Source organism: Colletotrichum aenigma (genome assembly GCF_013390185.1).
Source record: "Colletotrichum aenigma strain Cg56 chromosome Unknown KSG_Cg56_contig01, whole genome shotgun sequence".
Lineage (NCBI taxonomy): Eukaryota > Fungi > Ascomycota > Sordariomycetes > Glomerellales > Glomerellaceae > Colletotrichum > Colletotrichum aenigma.
The window spans coordinates 6,556,043-6,572,302 of NW_023500907.1; the positions used below are offsets into that span (position 1 = coordinate 6,556,043).

The window sequence follows — 16,260 nt, forward strand, 5'->3', positions numbered from 1 at the left end:
TGGCTCGAGATTGAAATTCAGGACGCAATCGTAAGTGTAAATTCATCCTATTTTCAACACACACCCGTTCACCCTCTGAGAGACATAACGGAGACGTCGGAGGACTCGGGCTTAGTCATCGCCGAGATGCGGACGCTATGTAGCGGGAAGTTTCCCCGCGCATCACGGACGCTCGGCCTATTCACCACCGAACAGCTTCGGCTCACTCACACCCGAGCATTATCAGAGTTGTGCCAACATTATCTTTTTGGTATTCGTAACTATAACCATCATAAATCATCAAACATATCCCTCAAACTCCACGAGTCCCCAAGTTACTAATTAAAAGTACAAACTTCCAGCATTGTTCAAGATCCAGTCGGAGCTGCTCTTCCTGAAATCGTCCTTGAGCGTGCTCGCCGAGTTGGCAAAGAACTGCATCATGTTCTGCCCCTGGCCCCACTGCGCCCATGTCGGGTACGCCCCGTTCAGCCCGACGTTGGGGTCGAGTGCGTACACGAAGTTGGTGTAGTACGTGCGGATGCTGCGCGCCGCGTAGTTGTCCTTGACGCCGTAGAACACCTGCAGCAGGTCCGAGCCGTGGAACGTGCCGAGAATCGGCGTGCCGTAGTCGTACGACGCGAGGTACGACCACGCGGGGACGCTCGGGTTGACCACCGCGGCCAGCTGCAGGAACACGCGGCGGGTCAGCGTGAAGACGAGGTCGCCGAGGACCGCGGCGCGCAGCTTGAAGCCCGGGAAGATCTCGTTGAGCAGGCCGGTGCGGTGCGGGCTGCCGTTGATGATGGCGTTGATGCCGGTGTCGTAGGTGGCGACGTAGGCCTTGATCTGGTCGGTGGTCGCGGTCGCGAAGTAATAGTCCTTGAGGTACTGCACGAACTTGTCGGTGGTGGTGAGGTTCGCCTGGAAGAGGCCGAAGAGCGTGCCCTCGTCCTCCTGGTCGCCGATGATCATGGGGACGGCGGCGTACCTGCCCTCCTTGGCGAGGACGTCCGGGCTGGCGGGGAGGGCGGTGCCGTCGGGGCGCGGGAGGTACGACAGCGCGAGGGAGTTGTAGGACAGAATGCCCGGGACGGAGGTGGCGGCGTTGAGGAAGGTGGTGTAGTCGACCTCGCGCAGGCAGGCGAGGGTGTCTGCCTTGCCGGCGCAGCCGGCGTTCTTGACGACGGTGTCGTAGATGGCCTGGCCCTTGGGGCAGTCGACGGGGTCGGTGGGGGTGATGCTGCCCGAGTTCATGATGGCGCCGCGGAAGAGCGGCTTGCCCTTGTACTTGTTATCGCCGCCGTAGAGGGCCATCTGGTCAAAGACGGAGATGGCGCCGGCGGACTCGCCCCAGATGGTGACCTTGTCAGGGTCGCCGCCGAAGGCGGCGATGTTGTCGGCAACCCATTCGAGGCCCATGCGCTGGTCGAGGAGGCCGAGGTTTGCGGAGCCGTCGGCGAGGATCTCCTTGCCGGGGAGGAAGCCGAAGCCGGCGACGCGGTAGTTGACGGCGACGAAGACGAAGGGCTTGCTGATGTCGACGCCGTGCTGGACGAGGCCGGTGCCGTCGTACATGGAGGACCATCCGAGCTGTTGGGATGAAGGTTAGCCACACGGGATGAACGCGCAGGTCGGACAAGCGACGTACCTCGAAACCACCTCCAAAGATCCAGTAGAGCACGGGCAGCTTCGCATCTGCCGTGGTGCCCTGGGGACGGGCCACGGTGATCGTGAGGCAGTCCTCGCTCTGCCCGGTGGCCGTCTGGATGAAGGGCAGGTTCGCAATGTCTCCGAGAATGTCAATGAGGGCGTTCGTGCTGGCGGAAGAGGCCACCATCTGGGGACAGGCCCCGGCAGGGCCGGTGGCGTCGAAGGTGCCGATGTTGTCGGTCAGGCGCACGGGAGGCTTCAGGCGCAGCGAGCCGGTGGGCGGCTTCGCGTAGGGGATGCCGCCGAAGGATTCGACATTGTTCATGACGTTGCCAATGACGGTGGCCGTGTCGAGGACGACGGTCGCGGTGGCGGCCCTGTCTTCCAAGGGCTGCGTGTGCTCTGAAACCGCCAAGGCGGCCCCCAGGAGGGAGAATGACGAGACGAGGGCGGGAAGCTGCATGGTGGACGGGACGGGGACTGTCGTCTGGAAATCTGGAGGAGGTAGGGACGGGGGATGGAGCTGGGGATGCACCTAGTCGGTGATTGCTTGGCCGTAGTCGATCCCGGTGAGCTGTCTCGAACGCCTCAGCACAAGAGAGGCCATCGTCGAGAACGGGGACGATTGCGGGCTATTTAAGTCCAACTGGGTCTTGGAGACTCTCGACTGTCTTGTTTCTGCTTTGCTTGTCCAGTTCCCACAAATGGGAGAGCAATTGGCTCTAGGGCGGATGGATCGGTGGGAACACCCAAGACAAACCGCACCCACCACGAGTCCAAGACATGATCCCGGGAGGGTGTGTGCGCGCGGATGGTGGATGGTGGATGGTGGTGCGCGCGTGGTGCAAGTGGCCCGTCCATCGTGCTAGCGGGAATGGAGGGTCAATTGGGAGGAGAAGGCTTCACGTCCCCGCCAATCCCTGAGTCGTGATGATCCTCCATCGGGCGGGTATCTCTGTCGTGCTGGACCTTGTCTAGCAGGTGGAATAAGACGGGGCAGAATGAGAGTGAGTAAGAAGGAAAAAAAAAAAAACGCAAAAAAATTGGAAATGCAACGTTCCCCATGGGGTAGTGGGGCCTTCGGTGCCGGGGGTGCGAGATGCGATGCATCTGCTGCGAATACGTGCCCGGTAGAGGGCAGCCGAATGACCACGGCAGTTCAAAAGGCCAGCATCTCTCGGGAGCGTCAGGAAACCCGCAACGGGAACCCAGCCTTGTGACGTAGCAACTTCACATGGGAATATGCGCGCGTTGACAGGGCCATCGCATTGTGTTTTTGCCCACCTCGGTATGTCGGGCGGCAGAATCTGGGGTGGGTTGCATTGTTCATTGTCAGCGCGAAGCTGCAGATGCGAAAAGACTGACTATACGCGGTCAGCACAGGAACCAGGGGTGGTAAGGTAGACATGCGCAAGGCGGTCAACAGAGACGGCGTGGAAATTCATGCATTTTGCGTCCCGTCTCTGCGCCGTGAGCATGTGATTGTGAGACCGTTCCGCCGACGGCGACACCAGGAACCAGGAACTCCGTCCGAATGAGGAACTGATGTTCCTCTGATCTCTCGAGATGTTGGTGTGTTCGTGTCGCGCGACTCAGCGTGTGTGTCTCCAAACGTGTCGTGGTGGTTGCGAGCGGGTGAGCTTGGGGAAGCATAGGCGCCCTGGATCTTAGCACCTCCCACCTCCAAAGGCAAAAGCATTGCTGCGCGGCACACAATAGCGTTGTGCTACAGACGCGGGCCAAGAGGGGAGGTCTCAATAGTGTCCGCCCAAATCTACATAGTAGGTGAGATGCATGGATGCATGGGTTGGCCGTGGTGGGGGTGGAATGCGGGGTGATGGAGATGGAGATGGGCCTCACACTCCCATTCACAGTTCCATCTGCGCATCCAGAAGCCCCATCCGAAAGAAGGTCGGCTGACGCAGATCGACGACCTGGATCCCTGTACCGGCACTAGCGCGCCCATCCACGAGGCGCAACGACTTCGGATTTGGTATCCAACCACGGTAATGCGCTCCGAAAGGCTGTGGGGTTCTGGATCGGATTCACTGCGAAAGAATCGAATCCCCCCTCCACTCCCTCTCTTCGTTGTCGCCAACTTTTTTGCTTGACCAGGCTGCCAGCTGCTCGTAAATTGAATCGGGGCCGCCCAAAACCGTTGGGGATGCGCGCGGATGAGGCGGGAAAATTCCACCAGTGTACTAGCTCCAAAGCAGAACATCCACAGAAAAAAGAAGCCGGGCCAGGGGGAAACGAATGAAATCTCCATCTCAAAAGTGCACCACGCTGCACTAGCAGTAGCACCTCGGCGGGGAGCATTAGTGCCAGCCTCCCAAGTCTGCGCGCACCTCGTACCCAGAACCTCACTGGCCGGCGGACAACGAGGACGTTCCCGAAAGCGAGGACCGGGCTCGCGATCTGCGAAGCACCACATCTCGCCCGCTGGCCAATGAAGAGGGCCATCGACGAGGCCCTCCGGCTACGACGGGTCGTGCATATCTCCAAAAAGGACTGTCAGCTTTTTCTTTCTCGTATGTTTGGCAGTCCGAATTGAGCTTCCAGCTCGTGCGGGACATTCAATCTGTCCGAACACCTCGGTCCGAATAGTCCTGCCAACTAATCACTTGAAGAACAAGACACGCGACTGCTTTGACGACGTTCCGGAAGCATGTGTCTGGCATGTCCGAGAGTTCAGGTAGTTCGTCTGCGCGCAGCCGCCTGTCAAATGTCGAAAAAAAGAAACGCTGTCTGCAGACTCCCTTTCTTCTTCCTCTTTTCCCATGCAAGCTTGTTCAGTGGGAATCTTGGATTTCTCGGTAGACCCAGGGAAATCCGAGCCCCGGTACCTGCCGGGGGCCTTTTTGCGGCTTTTCCACACCGCTCCCGGGAGTCGTTAATATAATGTTGCGGAGTCGAAGTTGGAAGGTGCGTCACAGTTCGCTTCTCAACGCGTGTGGAGCCGATAGAAGCGCTTGCAGGATCCGTTTGTGGATTGTTTCTTTCCAGCATCCCTTGGGTCAATTTGTGTGACCTGGGACCCGGGACCTCCAATTTTCCTTCTTGTCAATGTGAATTCCTGCCCGTCTGAGCGATTTCGAGCGTGCCAAGCAACAGCTTGGAGGGTCTCTGCAAGCATTCGTATCCGCAATTGTTGAGGAACTAAAGGCTTTAGATTCCTCTCAAAACAAGTGCGCTAGGAGCCAAGATTGAACAAAATTTTCTCCCTGGCCGTTGAATTCCGTCCGCAACTGGCATGTCGTCGTCTAAACTCTTTCCAGACAACGTTGCGAAACCGCTCTTCGAAAAAAGCCGTAAATAATCTGGATTGGGGGATCGAATTCCGCGTGCAGTGCCACGTGCGGGACGTTGGCCCTAGCTCCCGTCCGTTAGTTTAGGGTTCAGGTGTGTGTTCAGTGGATGCACGTGCTGAGCGCATTGTTTTTGACTGTCATCTGTAATGTCGCCAGCCGTACGAACCCAACTAGTAGAGTCCTGCATCGACAGATTGGCCGGATTCGTACCTGCACTAGGTCATCCAGTAAGCTCATTGAGGCGATTGTCGCGATACAGAAGATCACTAGATATTCAGTTATCCGCTCCATTCTGAGTCAGAAGAGACATTCTCGGAAGAGACCCAGAGTGGAGCCCAGTGCTTCTCCCCGCACAAGAAGGGTGTTCTTGCATCGGTGTTCGCTCTCTTTTAACCCATCTCACGATATGCGCAACACGCTGGAGTGGCAGTGAGGCATGTAAGGGAGGCATGTCAAATTTGAGCCGGTGTCACGGGGTCGATTGGCACCTTTTCATTGCTACGCAAGCAGGTTGGACCTCGTGGACCGCTGTTGATTGACACATAGCACAATGCACAGCACGTGGCGAGTGAAAGGTGTTTGTTGTGACAGGAGCATTGACGCTGTGACCGGAGAACATTTCGTAGAATGTTCCAACCGGCGCTCTGTCCCGTCCGGGCTGCGCGAAGCGACCGATCGCAATGGCGGGGCCGATCGGCCGAGTCGGCTGCAGGCCGGCTGGCTTACCGAGACCGACCGAGCCGGTCGGAAACCCATCTGGCTCACCTGGGCGACACCGAAAAAAGAACCAAAAACACGCGGAAAACAATGCACAGAGCACGGATCGCTCGGGACCCTTGGACCCCCTTTTAAGGTTCCTCTAAACTGAATAAGGGCAGTTCAGCGGGTCTGCATTGACGGTCCAGCGAATGGTAAGCGCCAATTAAGCGAGATTGGCTGCTCGAGCTGCGGCAATCTCGAGGGGTAAGGTGAGTCCAGTGTCGCGCCCGACATCGCGATCCAATTTTTCCCCTTCTCTCTCTTCTCACAATCCACACACCACACCAGCACAAGCTGCAGATCCAATCCATGACCCTCCTTTAGACTTGCATATCGGCCGCAACCGCGGCTGGTCCATTCCTTATCTCTTATACCAGCCAGAAATAGGCCCTCAAACAACGTCATTCCTTACGTATCTATCCAAAGGGGAACGGCCGGTTGAACCCAGGCCCCCATGCCCCCCTGCTCACTCTTTTGAAATCACCATGCGCGGCGCCTCTCCTTCATCGCCGCCGCATCTTCTCCTCCTGCTCGCCGCTGCCGCAGCGTCCCTCTCCTCCCTCGTCCTCGCCGACGGCACCGTCTGGGCCACGCCCCACGACAGCTACTCCTCCTCCGTCGGCGTCCTCGGCTGCAAGATCAACACCGACCGCGTCGCCTACTGGCCCGGCTCCGTCGACTGCAACAACATCTGCATCTCCCTCAGCTACGCCGACCGCAACCTCAAGCTGCTGCGCATCGACCAGTCCCAGGGCGCCTACGACATCTCCTACGATGCCTGGAACTACCTCTACACCGGCAACTCCGCCAAGAAGCTGCCCGTCTCGGGCGGCCCGCTCGCCATGGAGTACAAGGAGCTGCCCGCCGACGACTGCAAGGACCTCATCAAGACCAAGACCAAGAAGCTGCCCCTCAGCGCGTCCAACAGCATGAACTTCCTCGCGAGCTGCCTCGGCCAGGCCGACAGCTGGGTCGGCAGCAACTACGCGCTGTACAACATGCTCGACTCCGTGTGCTCGTGGGGCTACGACGAGAGCTGCGAGCTCGAGGACTGGCCGAACGCGAACCAGCCGACGTGCAAGCACTCGCTCGGCATGCCCGTGGAGCTGAAGGACGCGCCGGTGTACAATGTGCAGTACCCGTCTGGTGACGTCGTCGAGGCCTCGACTGGCGAGGTGGTGTCCACGCCTGGGGACAGCACGAGCGCCGCGGTGCCGTCGCCGACCACGTACAACAGCATGCAGAACGGCGCCTCGACGCTGGGGATGTTGACCATGTTGGCGTTTAGTTCCTTCTTCTGGACGTGTTTTGTGTTGGGGTCATGTTGATGTGTTGTTTTGTGAATGATTTTTGTGTGAAATGAAGTTGGGAAGCGAAAGATGATACCACAAAGATACCACTTACTGATGTCATACGACGTTAATGTCAAATTCTATTACCACATCAAACTGGCGTGCCATTGTCTGCGTGAATGTCTCGGGCGTTTCTTTACTGGTGACGATCTCAACGGTCCCGACCGAGACATTGGAAATTGGACTGACACAGACGGATCGACGCCGTTGAGAAGTCAAATGTCTCATTAACAATCTCGGTAAGCTCTATGGTACCGCTCGGTAAGACAAACGCAAATGTGATCATGGTCATCTTGCGGTTCCAAGATTCAACCTCAAGGAGTCTGTCAGTCACGCCGATCAGAGCATCGGAGCAGTCGATTAAATGGGGGTTGGTTTTCAGTATAACTCGCCAAGTGGGACGCTTGTTACTAATCAAAAATGTGAAGTAAAATGGCAAGAACAGATCTGAGCTGCACAGGCTCCATCCAGTACTAGAGGCGCTCTGAACACAGGTGGCCGGTCTAATCAACATACATCTCAGCACTCGTCTTGAAAAACATCAGCCTGTCTGTAATCCGTTGAAGTGAGGGGCCGCTCTTCCTTTCCGTCCATATCAAACGGATTCCGTCCTAGAACCATCTCCAAAATGATGCAAAAAGCCACAAACCCTAACACCATCGTAAACAATCCCAGTAGTTGCGTGATCAACCATCCCCAGTCCCCGTTGATAGCAACCCAGACGGGGAAGCAGATGAACCCGTATATGGCGCCAACTGACATTGGCGTCAAGAACATGACACCAACAACCTTCCAGCCGACAAGGACAGACCGGTAGCGATAGGCAAGTGCCGTCGCAAGGAAAACGCCAATGGAGTTGGGTGCCATCCACCACCAAGGAAACATGTTCAGAATGACCAACGGCTGGTTCCCGTAGTAGTGATAAACGCCCATCGGCAGCAGGATCTCCTCCACGACGAGGTCCGAAATCATCATCAGGCCCAGGAACCACCACAGCGTCTTCGTAGAAGCGTTGTTGACGAGGAGCTGGAGATTGATCTGCATCAACGAGCCGTAGCCGAACCAAATCGGAATCCAGGGCGGCATCTCGCGACCGATCAGGTGGAAGGAGGCGTTTTCTGCTGGCCATGGATAGTATATGCAGCCGAGGACATCGATGAACGTCTCTGGAAAGGCGATCATGGCGCCGCTGAGTGGTAAGATCAGCGGGAGGAGGCTGCGCTGTTTCTGGGCGTCGCGTGCGCCGAGGACGACGGCTGAGAGCCCGATGAGTGTCATCACCACCATACAGATGATGTTGTTGGTTTTAGAGTATAAGAGATCGGTTGGTGGAGTGGGAAGGTCGATTTTGGCGTCAACATCGTAGTCGGGACTTCCTTTCTTGGGCAAGGGGTGATGAAACGCGCCGGTAAACACCAGCGCTGCTGCAATAACGATTCCGACAGCTAACGCTGAAGTTCGGCGAGTATTCAGCATGATAAAGTAGTTGCAGGCAAAAGACTGTGTTTAGAGAAGTCCGAGCGAGAGGGAGGTGTTGACGTGGTGTTCACCTGGGTGTAGTTACGTTGGCAGACAGGACCGTTTCAAAGCATTTTCTGCCCCTGAGTAATTGGACGATGCATTTCCATCGTTTATATAGTAGATTCCGAGCGATAGGCGGAGACCTCGGTAAGTGGAATGATTTTGAAATGGAGAAATCGCCACCAAGAAAGCATGAGGTTGAGTAAACATCGCATTGGAACAGGCAGCTCGGCGCCGACAGGCGGATCGTGACCCACAACACGCCGTCATTCCGGATCCACCTCGCGTCCGCAAAGATCCGTGATCCGGACGACAGAGAGCATTTCAAATTTTACTTATTCATTCATTTAGTCGAATTCTTTGCTATAAATTGCGTCGATTCGCACTGCTAGCCAAACTTTCGATTCCCGACTACCACGAACTATTCCTCAAGACAGATGGTGGACCATACTCATTGAGTAGATGCCGTTTCACTTTCTATTTCAGATTTTCCGGGCGTATCAATAGCTATAAATGAGCTGGTCAGAAGCATGTCTTCATTTGAGCGATAAGAGATGCAAAAGGGATGTGAGCCCATGCAGGAATACCGCCTGAGGTTTGATCACTTTTGGGGAAGATTAGTAAACCTCAGGAGGAAAGAGAGCAAACTGGCTAAAGAGAAACATGTACTCACGATCAATGCTAGAAGAGGCGGCACTGATAGTTGGAGTTGTTTGGTGGTTATCAACTCCTTCCAGGGACCGTACACATTTTTCGAGAAGCGCGCATTCCTTTTCTGACGCATCCCGCAACCTCACTCCCTCCCTCCACCCATCGCTATACATATAATGTTCCTTAACAGCGCTCACCGCATTTTCGTATTGCGTTCTGAATCTGGCAAGCTTCTGTTCCACCTTTTGTCGGATGCCCACAATGCTACATGTAGCACAGATAGCACCATGTTCGAACTGAGACTGGATGTGATCGCGAAAGTGGGTGCTGAGGGAACCAGAGACTACCCGTGGCATCCACGAGCCAAAGATAGAGGGGAAATACTTGTGAAGGATAGATATTGCGACGGAACTTCCAGTCTCCTCCAGCAAGTTGCCACCCTAGTTTGAAAGTATGACCTCGGCAGACATTCGAAGTCACCGCTACGACCTGCTCAGCGTCCTCGAGACTCAAGGTTGGGCGAACGACGAAAACAGCCATCGTTCGGTCCCCGCCTCCATTGAGATTTTCACTAAGAATACCGTTGATCATTGAACTTCTTAGAGTTGGCAGATCGTCGTAGGCGACTAAGGTGACGCTGCGAGGACTTCGTGCGTGGGCGAGTAGCCGGGCTTTGCGGTGGTGGTAGCTTGGGTTGACTCCATCGGAGGGAGGCAATTTGGGACAAATCAAAAGGACCAGTGGTTTCAGACTTTCATGTTGAATCTGAACTCTAAGGATGCCTTGAATAGTGACGTTCCCAATCTCATTCAATTCCACGATGGTTCTGCCGATGAGAAACTCCAGTAGCGGGCGCCAATACCAATCGGCGGACACCAAGTCGTCTCTGAGAGCACTCATTTTCATCTTGTCGTACTCGGTCCTGTCTGATGCTGGAAGAACTGATACTTTGATGGAGGCCCTCTCTGATGGCGGCTCTGGCCGATTAATGATGAATTCAAAAAAACAAAAACGATGATTAAAATACTCTGGAGGTGGGGAGATACCAGTCAAGGCTTGAACGACGGTGCGCTTCGCTGAATCTTTGTCGCCGCACAGCACTAACATCGGTACGCTGACGTGCTCGCCCAAGCCCTCGACAAAGAGATCTTGTAGGGTATGGGTTACTCGCTGTTCATTTGATGGTTGAAAGACATTATGAGGCGCTGATGGTAGCGAATAACTGACTGCCTGGGACTTTGCCTGGAATAGTGGGATTGTGTCTTCGATGTGTCGCCAGCGTGTGTGGTTGTTTTGGGTGATGTTGAACAAACCCCGAGAGATTTTGGTCTAAAGCTCAGTAAACAGGAATGCCGATACGGCTAATGAGATGGAAAATCATATGGAGCGGCGGTACATCTCGAGGCTTCAAAGCTCTAACCGAAACAATACGTTAGGACCAACAATACCAGAGTACATGTCGTAGGTAAGCAAGTAGTGTCATTATAGTTTCTCCCCTCTCAATCTGAGACGAATCGCAAGCCAAGGATAGGACGATAGGCGGGAGGCCCTCCAAACTGTATGTGGAGAGTTTCTGCCCGAGTTTAATCACAACTGCAGGGTGCACTCGAAAGTTCTTTGATATGCGACTCCGAGCCGCAGGATGCTATGCTGTTTACCGTGCATCGGAGGTGAAAGCCATGGCTTCCCGCAATATTAAAGAATGATGTAGATACGCGCTTCCCGGTGCTAACCAGCATGGATAGTTTGCTCGCTCCTGCCGAACGCCAGGTCCCACCACGACGGATCGATGGCTACACCTGCCTACACATGCGGGAATCAGCGGCGCACCAACGAAAGCTTGCAAGAAAATCGCTTTGGCCGGCGTCGAATGTTTCAAGGTATTTCACTTATCAGGCGAGCAACCCTTGTCACCAGTGGAAACAAGGACAGACTCACTAGTTGAGATTCTGTGAATGAATTCGCCAAAGGTCAGTGGGCACGGACCATCGGTGAAATGCCGGCCGGGCTCGCCGCGAGCAGCAATGCACGAGATAGGTTGCGTACAATCTCTTCTCATAGCCCAACAGGGTAAGCAGATGGCCCAAGGAACGACAAATTTAAGGTACGTTTACATAATCTTCCCATGGTTTCTTCTTAGAGCAGAGTCCATTGGCCGGCCATCGCTCTTACACTGCCCGTGGTTTATCCGAGTTTCCAACGGGGTATCTCCGCTCTTCGGCTATTCTTCGGCATGAAGGAAGTGGTATCTACAGTCTTTGTTCGGGCACAACTGACGATGAAATCAAGTCCTGACATCATTTGACTCTCGTCTTGTTCACAGAACGCTCTCGGATCAATAAATGAATCAGTCGGGGTGAGAAGTTTCGCGATACGGCAAACCAGAGGCCTTAATCATCACCAGCAGAAAGCTGATTAAACAGAAGCCTTGACTGTCCAAGCAAATGACCCCATAAGCTTCCATAGGGGGTTGCACAATGTCCATTCATGTATGCAAATAAGCTTCAAACTTATTTGCGGCGAACTTGAAGGCGCCGAACCGGGCGTTCCTGACCATGGCCCGCATTCTGCGCTCTTGATTGTTCCGAAACAAAATTCATGTTAGCATCCATACTGATTCTCCGGATTGGACGTGGTGGGCCTCCCGCTGTGGGGCCGGAACTCAATTCATTGAGCACGAGTCTCAAAATACTTTCCGATCTGGTAGGCCTCCCGCTGGAGGTAGACGACTTGCTGTATTTTTTGGACATTCACCGAAAGCTTAGTCTACAAAAGCAGAACCATGATCATCCTTTCTACACTGCACTCTAGCATTGAAGTCGTTCAATGGCTCTGGCTTTGGTTCTAGCTTCCCAGTGAGATTCCTTTTAAGGATGCAGTGCAAGATCGCATTTCGAATCTTTCCATCCGCGTCACATACAATCCTCTTGCCTGCTTTCCCCCAAAGTTGAGTCATCATCTCATATCTCGTTTTCAGTCACTTCTGAAGTGCATGTAGTCCCTCATGGGAACTTGTTGTTGAGGTCTTGCTCTGGAATCTATTGGCGCCCAAGCGCTTACGCGTCAGGACCTTCGCTACCGGTGAGAGTTGATGCATGACGTCAACTGTTGACCTTAAAGAGGAAATTATTTCGCGGTTTCCGTACCCCTCCTCCTTCATTCCTCAAAAACGCTCTTTAGACATGTCATTTGCTTCCCCAAAGTCGTCTGCTAGCTTAACATTATCTGATATCAGCTAACCAAAGCACATCACAATGCCATCATCAGGGGAAGAAAAGAATGATCTGTTCAAGACGCTGGTTGGCCTTCATGTTCAAGGGCTGAGTCAGCACATCGACCTCCCAAGGGTGGTTCTTCTTGGAAGCAGCGACTCAGCAAAACAGACGGTAATCATGGCGCTGACTGGCCTTCCACTGCCGAAAGAGTACTTAGGCAACGAATTCACCATGGAGTTTATTCTGACACCTTCGAAGAGAACCTCTATCAAAATGCCAATCATTCCTGCATACAGAGGGTGCATAGATGAGCAAGTGTTCATACCTGCTCTCGAAGACGAAGTAGGTGACGAAGACTCGGACGGGGACGCCCTATTCGAGTTTCTACTCGGTCGACTGATTCTTCAACTAAGGGAACTTGGAGAAGACAGCCTCACAATAAAAGATGTCATTAGAGTCGAGATTCAACGGCCTTGCCCCGGATCAATGGTCATTCTGGACTTTCCTCAATGGCCCGATCGTAACGCCAGCGACCGGTTCGTTCATCAATTGACGAAGTCTCGCAACACAATTCTGGTCGCCCATGACGATATTTCCACTCTCAAGTCGTCCAAGCTGAGCAGACTACTTGAAGAAAGGAAGAATTTTCGTGATGGCGGCAATCGAACAATGGCAGTTTTTGTGGCACGCGCAGCATATTTGACAACACGTGATGCTCTTCAACTCAGAGCAGTTGTTCAAAACCGCTGTCGTGGTCATGATTTCAGCTTCGGTTGGTTTATCTTGGAAGACAAAGAAGAAAAAGAGACATGCGTTCAGAGACCCTACGCGCTAGACGAATTCAACTTTCGCTGCAGGCACCCAGAAACTGAGGACGTGCGCCGTTTGTCTCAGAGTCTAGGTTTCTTTAGCCACGTCAAGTCGAAACTGGAACTCGACGGAATTCTTGACGTTTCGAAGATTCTTGGAGAAATTGAAATGGCGCTGCATAGCGGAAGAGAGAAACGTATGACAGGTGGGTAAACACCTGGCTAGACCTTTCTGGCGATACATTACTTACTAAACGTGCTTTTAGCGAAGAAGATGAGACTTCTTCAGGAGGCTTTGCGATCCCTGAAGAAATTTGACCATCAAGATACCAATCCGTCTCCAAGTTCCGCTTCCTCAACTGCAGAGAGTAAGCTAGTTCTTAGTTTTTAATCTGGATAATGCCCCTACAGTACGAGATAGGGAGTCACGTCTGATGTGACAGCTAACACGTCAATAAGCAGTAATATACACCCCCGAAGAAAGTTTGTCGGGTGATATGGAAGTGCGTGATGCCAGCCCAAGAATGTTGGCACCGATACCAACGCGAAGGGGAAAGGGTGAGTGGTGATGGAGATATTTCTAATTTTTCATTCATGCTTGTTAACCGTGATAAGTTGTGACAGGGGTGCTATCGACTTTTATGAAGTGGTTTTATTAAGAGATCTCTTTCCGAATTTCTTCGACTCGCTGGCAGTCATGCCTTTTTGGTTTTTTGTCAATCGAGTATCTAAGCTGCTCTGCTTCACGTTCATTCCAAATTTGCCTTATGATTGTGTTTGGTCATTGCTGAGTTGAATATCCACGTTTGATCCTGCACGGGTTTGGATACAGTTGGCGCTGAGGTACAGGCGTACCTCTGTGAAGTATGCTCAGTCAACATTTTGAGCACTAAAACCACTACCATACTTCGTAAGTGTACTTCTAACATGCCAATCAAGACCACATTCTTTGCTCAACTTCCCATAAGCAACTCTTTCTCTCTGACAAGTTTCCTAATATTCTTCGCCGTCATAAATGCCAGCGGATGATCCTTTGTGTCCTGATCCCCATCAACCTGAGCGGCGACACTGGTGTCTACCACAGCTGATCGTCCCGGTAGCACAGGCAGATGAGTGTGTGGATCGTAAGTTGTACCCTTAGGCAGAGGCTTGGTCTGAACCGTCGCCATCCCTTCTTTGAGCAGACTTTCCGGTGGTCCCTTCGTGATCAAATTCTTCCCGAACACCATCGGCATTGTTCCAGTCGCGATATCCACCCCTTTGATTACGCGTTCTTGTATTCGGCGCGCGGCTTCAGGCTGGCTAAATGCAGAGACGTGCCCCGCAAAGTAAAGTCGCGTAAAAGAAAATCCATCAGCTTGCTTCACCTGGCCAGGAACCTGCCCGTCGCTGTTCGCTGACAAGTCCACAAACCCCGCAGAACCCCAGTTCGCGGCTCCAACTTCAGCAGCGACCATTTGGGCGCCAATGATGTTGCTGTCATAGTCAGCGTCACCGACAAAGAGCGCGACGGTGACACCTTGTTGGAGGAGATTCTTCATTGACTGGATGACGAGCGCGCCTGTGCGGCTGTCATCGCCGGTCGAGCTGAAGGCGATGCTGGTCTGCACTGAGGCGGCGGTGAAGTTGTTCGAGGCCCCGATGGCTGCTTGGATGTCGGCTCGGTTGAGATATGCGATGAAATCCCGTGCCGGGTAGGGAGCTGGTGCCAGCAATCGTATGTCGTTCTCGAAGCGACCAGTGTTGACGTCCCAGAACTCCTCAACCTCCTTGATGCAAAAGGCGTCCGCGTCCGCACACACCTTGTCTGTAGGGTTACTGTTACATGCTGTCTGTTTTTCCTGGCAGCCTCCGGCGCCAAACATGTTGGCGAAAAGCTTTTGACGGAGGGTATCGTTGAATGGCATGATATCGTACGGGTTTCCTGGCGATACTGAGTAGTTGAAGTATGCACCAAATTGCACGCGACTATCCATGAACCCATCTTCAATAGAAATGGATCTTAAGGGTACGTTGACGGTATCGGGTACGCCGAGCTGGTTTTGCAGCATGATGTGGTCAGCAAAGATCGGTGCGTAATGACCGCCGTAGGATTGGCCTGTGATATGCACGCCGTTTGCTGTGTATTGAGGAAAGGCGCCCATGATTCCTTGCATAACCTGATAGAACACCTTGGCAGCCTCTTCCGTTGAGTTCGGCGTCAGAGAGAGATCCATGGAGGAGTACGTGCCACACATCGGATCCGCTAACGTGCACTGCTGTGGAATAATCTCTGCGGTCTTGGGGTTGATAGTGCCGTTGACCAGTTTGGTGAACGAGAAGCCGACAGTTGCTGGCTGGTCGACGAACAGCATGTTGCTAATGGCTGACCAGGAGTTTGGATTATTCACCACCTTTCCACTCGCATCAATGGTACAAGGCCCGAGCTCGAGGAAGAGTCCTCCCATTGACGAAGCCCCCGGGCCCCCATCCAGTCTGATCGTCATAGGTGTGGAGGTCGCATTCTGCTTCGCTTCAATTAGGTAGAAGTAGATGTGTTGAGTCGGGCTGACATCCACGTAGCCGGCAAAGGTCTTGACATTCGGGTCGGTCTCGCATATTCCGTTGGGTACTTCTTTAAATCGAACAGTGGTTCCTGCCGCTCCTTTGACCGTCTTGAGGTCCGCTGGCTGGGCGACAAATTGCCCGCGAGCAGAAAGAATCAGCAAAACAACGCCGAAAAGTATTGATACGAACATTTCGCAGCGATGTTCTATAAGAACTTTTCAGTGATCGACAAATTGGATGGCTGGAGTTGGGTTAATAGCATCTACATGAATGCAAGGCCATGGCCGTGGAAGTAAGTGGGATGCTGTGTCTATGTCGCATCTCGTTCGATTCTAGACTCGGAGTTAGATACCTTGAGTCATTTCAATCTATCTCGGTTTCGATTCAGCTCATTTTCTCCGAGGTGGAGCGACGGACTTGATTGGGTTGGTTCCAAACGAACCAGAAACACTAGGCTACTTTC

The 16,260-nt window shown here is 53.4% G+C and overlaps 5 protein-coding genes across 5 annotated transcripts; 2 read left to right on the top strand and 3 right to left on the bottom strand.

Moving 5' to 3' along the window:
* Positions 1-321: 321 nt before the first annotated feature.
* On the bottom strand, positions 322-2,095 carry CGCA056_v001741 (putative secreted lipase; the record flags this gene model as incomplete). Its single annotated transcript, XM_037317001.1, has 2 exons — positions 322-1,572; positions 1,631-2,095. 2 exons carry the CDS (start codon positions 2,093-2,095, stop codon positions 322-324), a joined length of 1,716 nt encoding a protein of 571 aa, XP_037186101.1.
* A 4,092-nt stretch (positions 2,096-6,187) lies between these two features.
* Positions 6,188-7,030, top strand: CGCA056_v001742 (uncharacterized protein; the record flags this gene model as incomplete). Its single annotated transcript, XM_037317002.1, has 1 exon — positions 6,188-7,030. The coding sequence occupies one exon, from the start codon at positions 6,188-6,190 to the stop codon at positions 7,028-7,030; it is 843 nt and encodes a 280-aa protein (XP_037186100.1).
* Positions 7,031-7,573: 543 nt separating this feature from the next.
* On the bottom strand, positions 7,574-8,530 carry CGCA056_v001743 (uncharacterized protein; the record flags this gene model as incomplete). The annotated part of the gene is made up of 1 exon (XM_037317003.1): positions 7,574-8,530. The coding sequence occupies one exon, from the start codon at positions 8,528-8,530 to the stop codon at positions 7,574-7,576; it is 957 nt and encodes a 318-aa protein (XP_037186099.1).
* A 4,889-nt stretch (positions 8,531-13,419) lies between these two features.
* Positions 13,420-13,819, top strand: CGCA056_v001744 (uncharacterized protein; the record flags this gene model as incomplete). The annotated part of the gene is made up of 3 exons (XM_037317004.1): positions 13,420-13,456; positions 13,517-13,618; positions 13,713-13,819. 3 exons carry the CDS (start codon positions 13,420-13,422, stop codon positions 13,817-13,819), a joined length of 246 nt encoding a protein of 81 aa, XP_037186106.1.
* Positions 13,820-14,203: 384 nt separating this feature from the next.
* On the bottom strand, positions 14,204-15,988 carry CGCA056_v001745 (Carboxypeptidase S1-like protein B; the record flags this gene model as incomplete). The annotated part of the gene is made up of 1 exon (XM_037317005.1): positions 14,204-15,988. One exon carries the CDS (start codon positions 15,986-15,988, stop codon positions 14,204-14,206), a length of 1,785 nt encoding a protein of 594 aa, XP_037186105.1.
* Between the last annotated feature and the right edge of the window lie 272 nt (positions 15,989-16,260).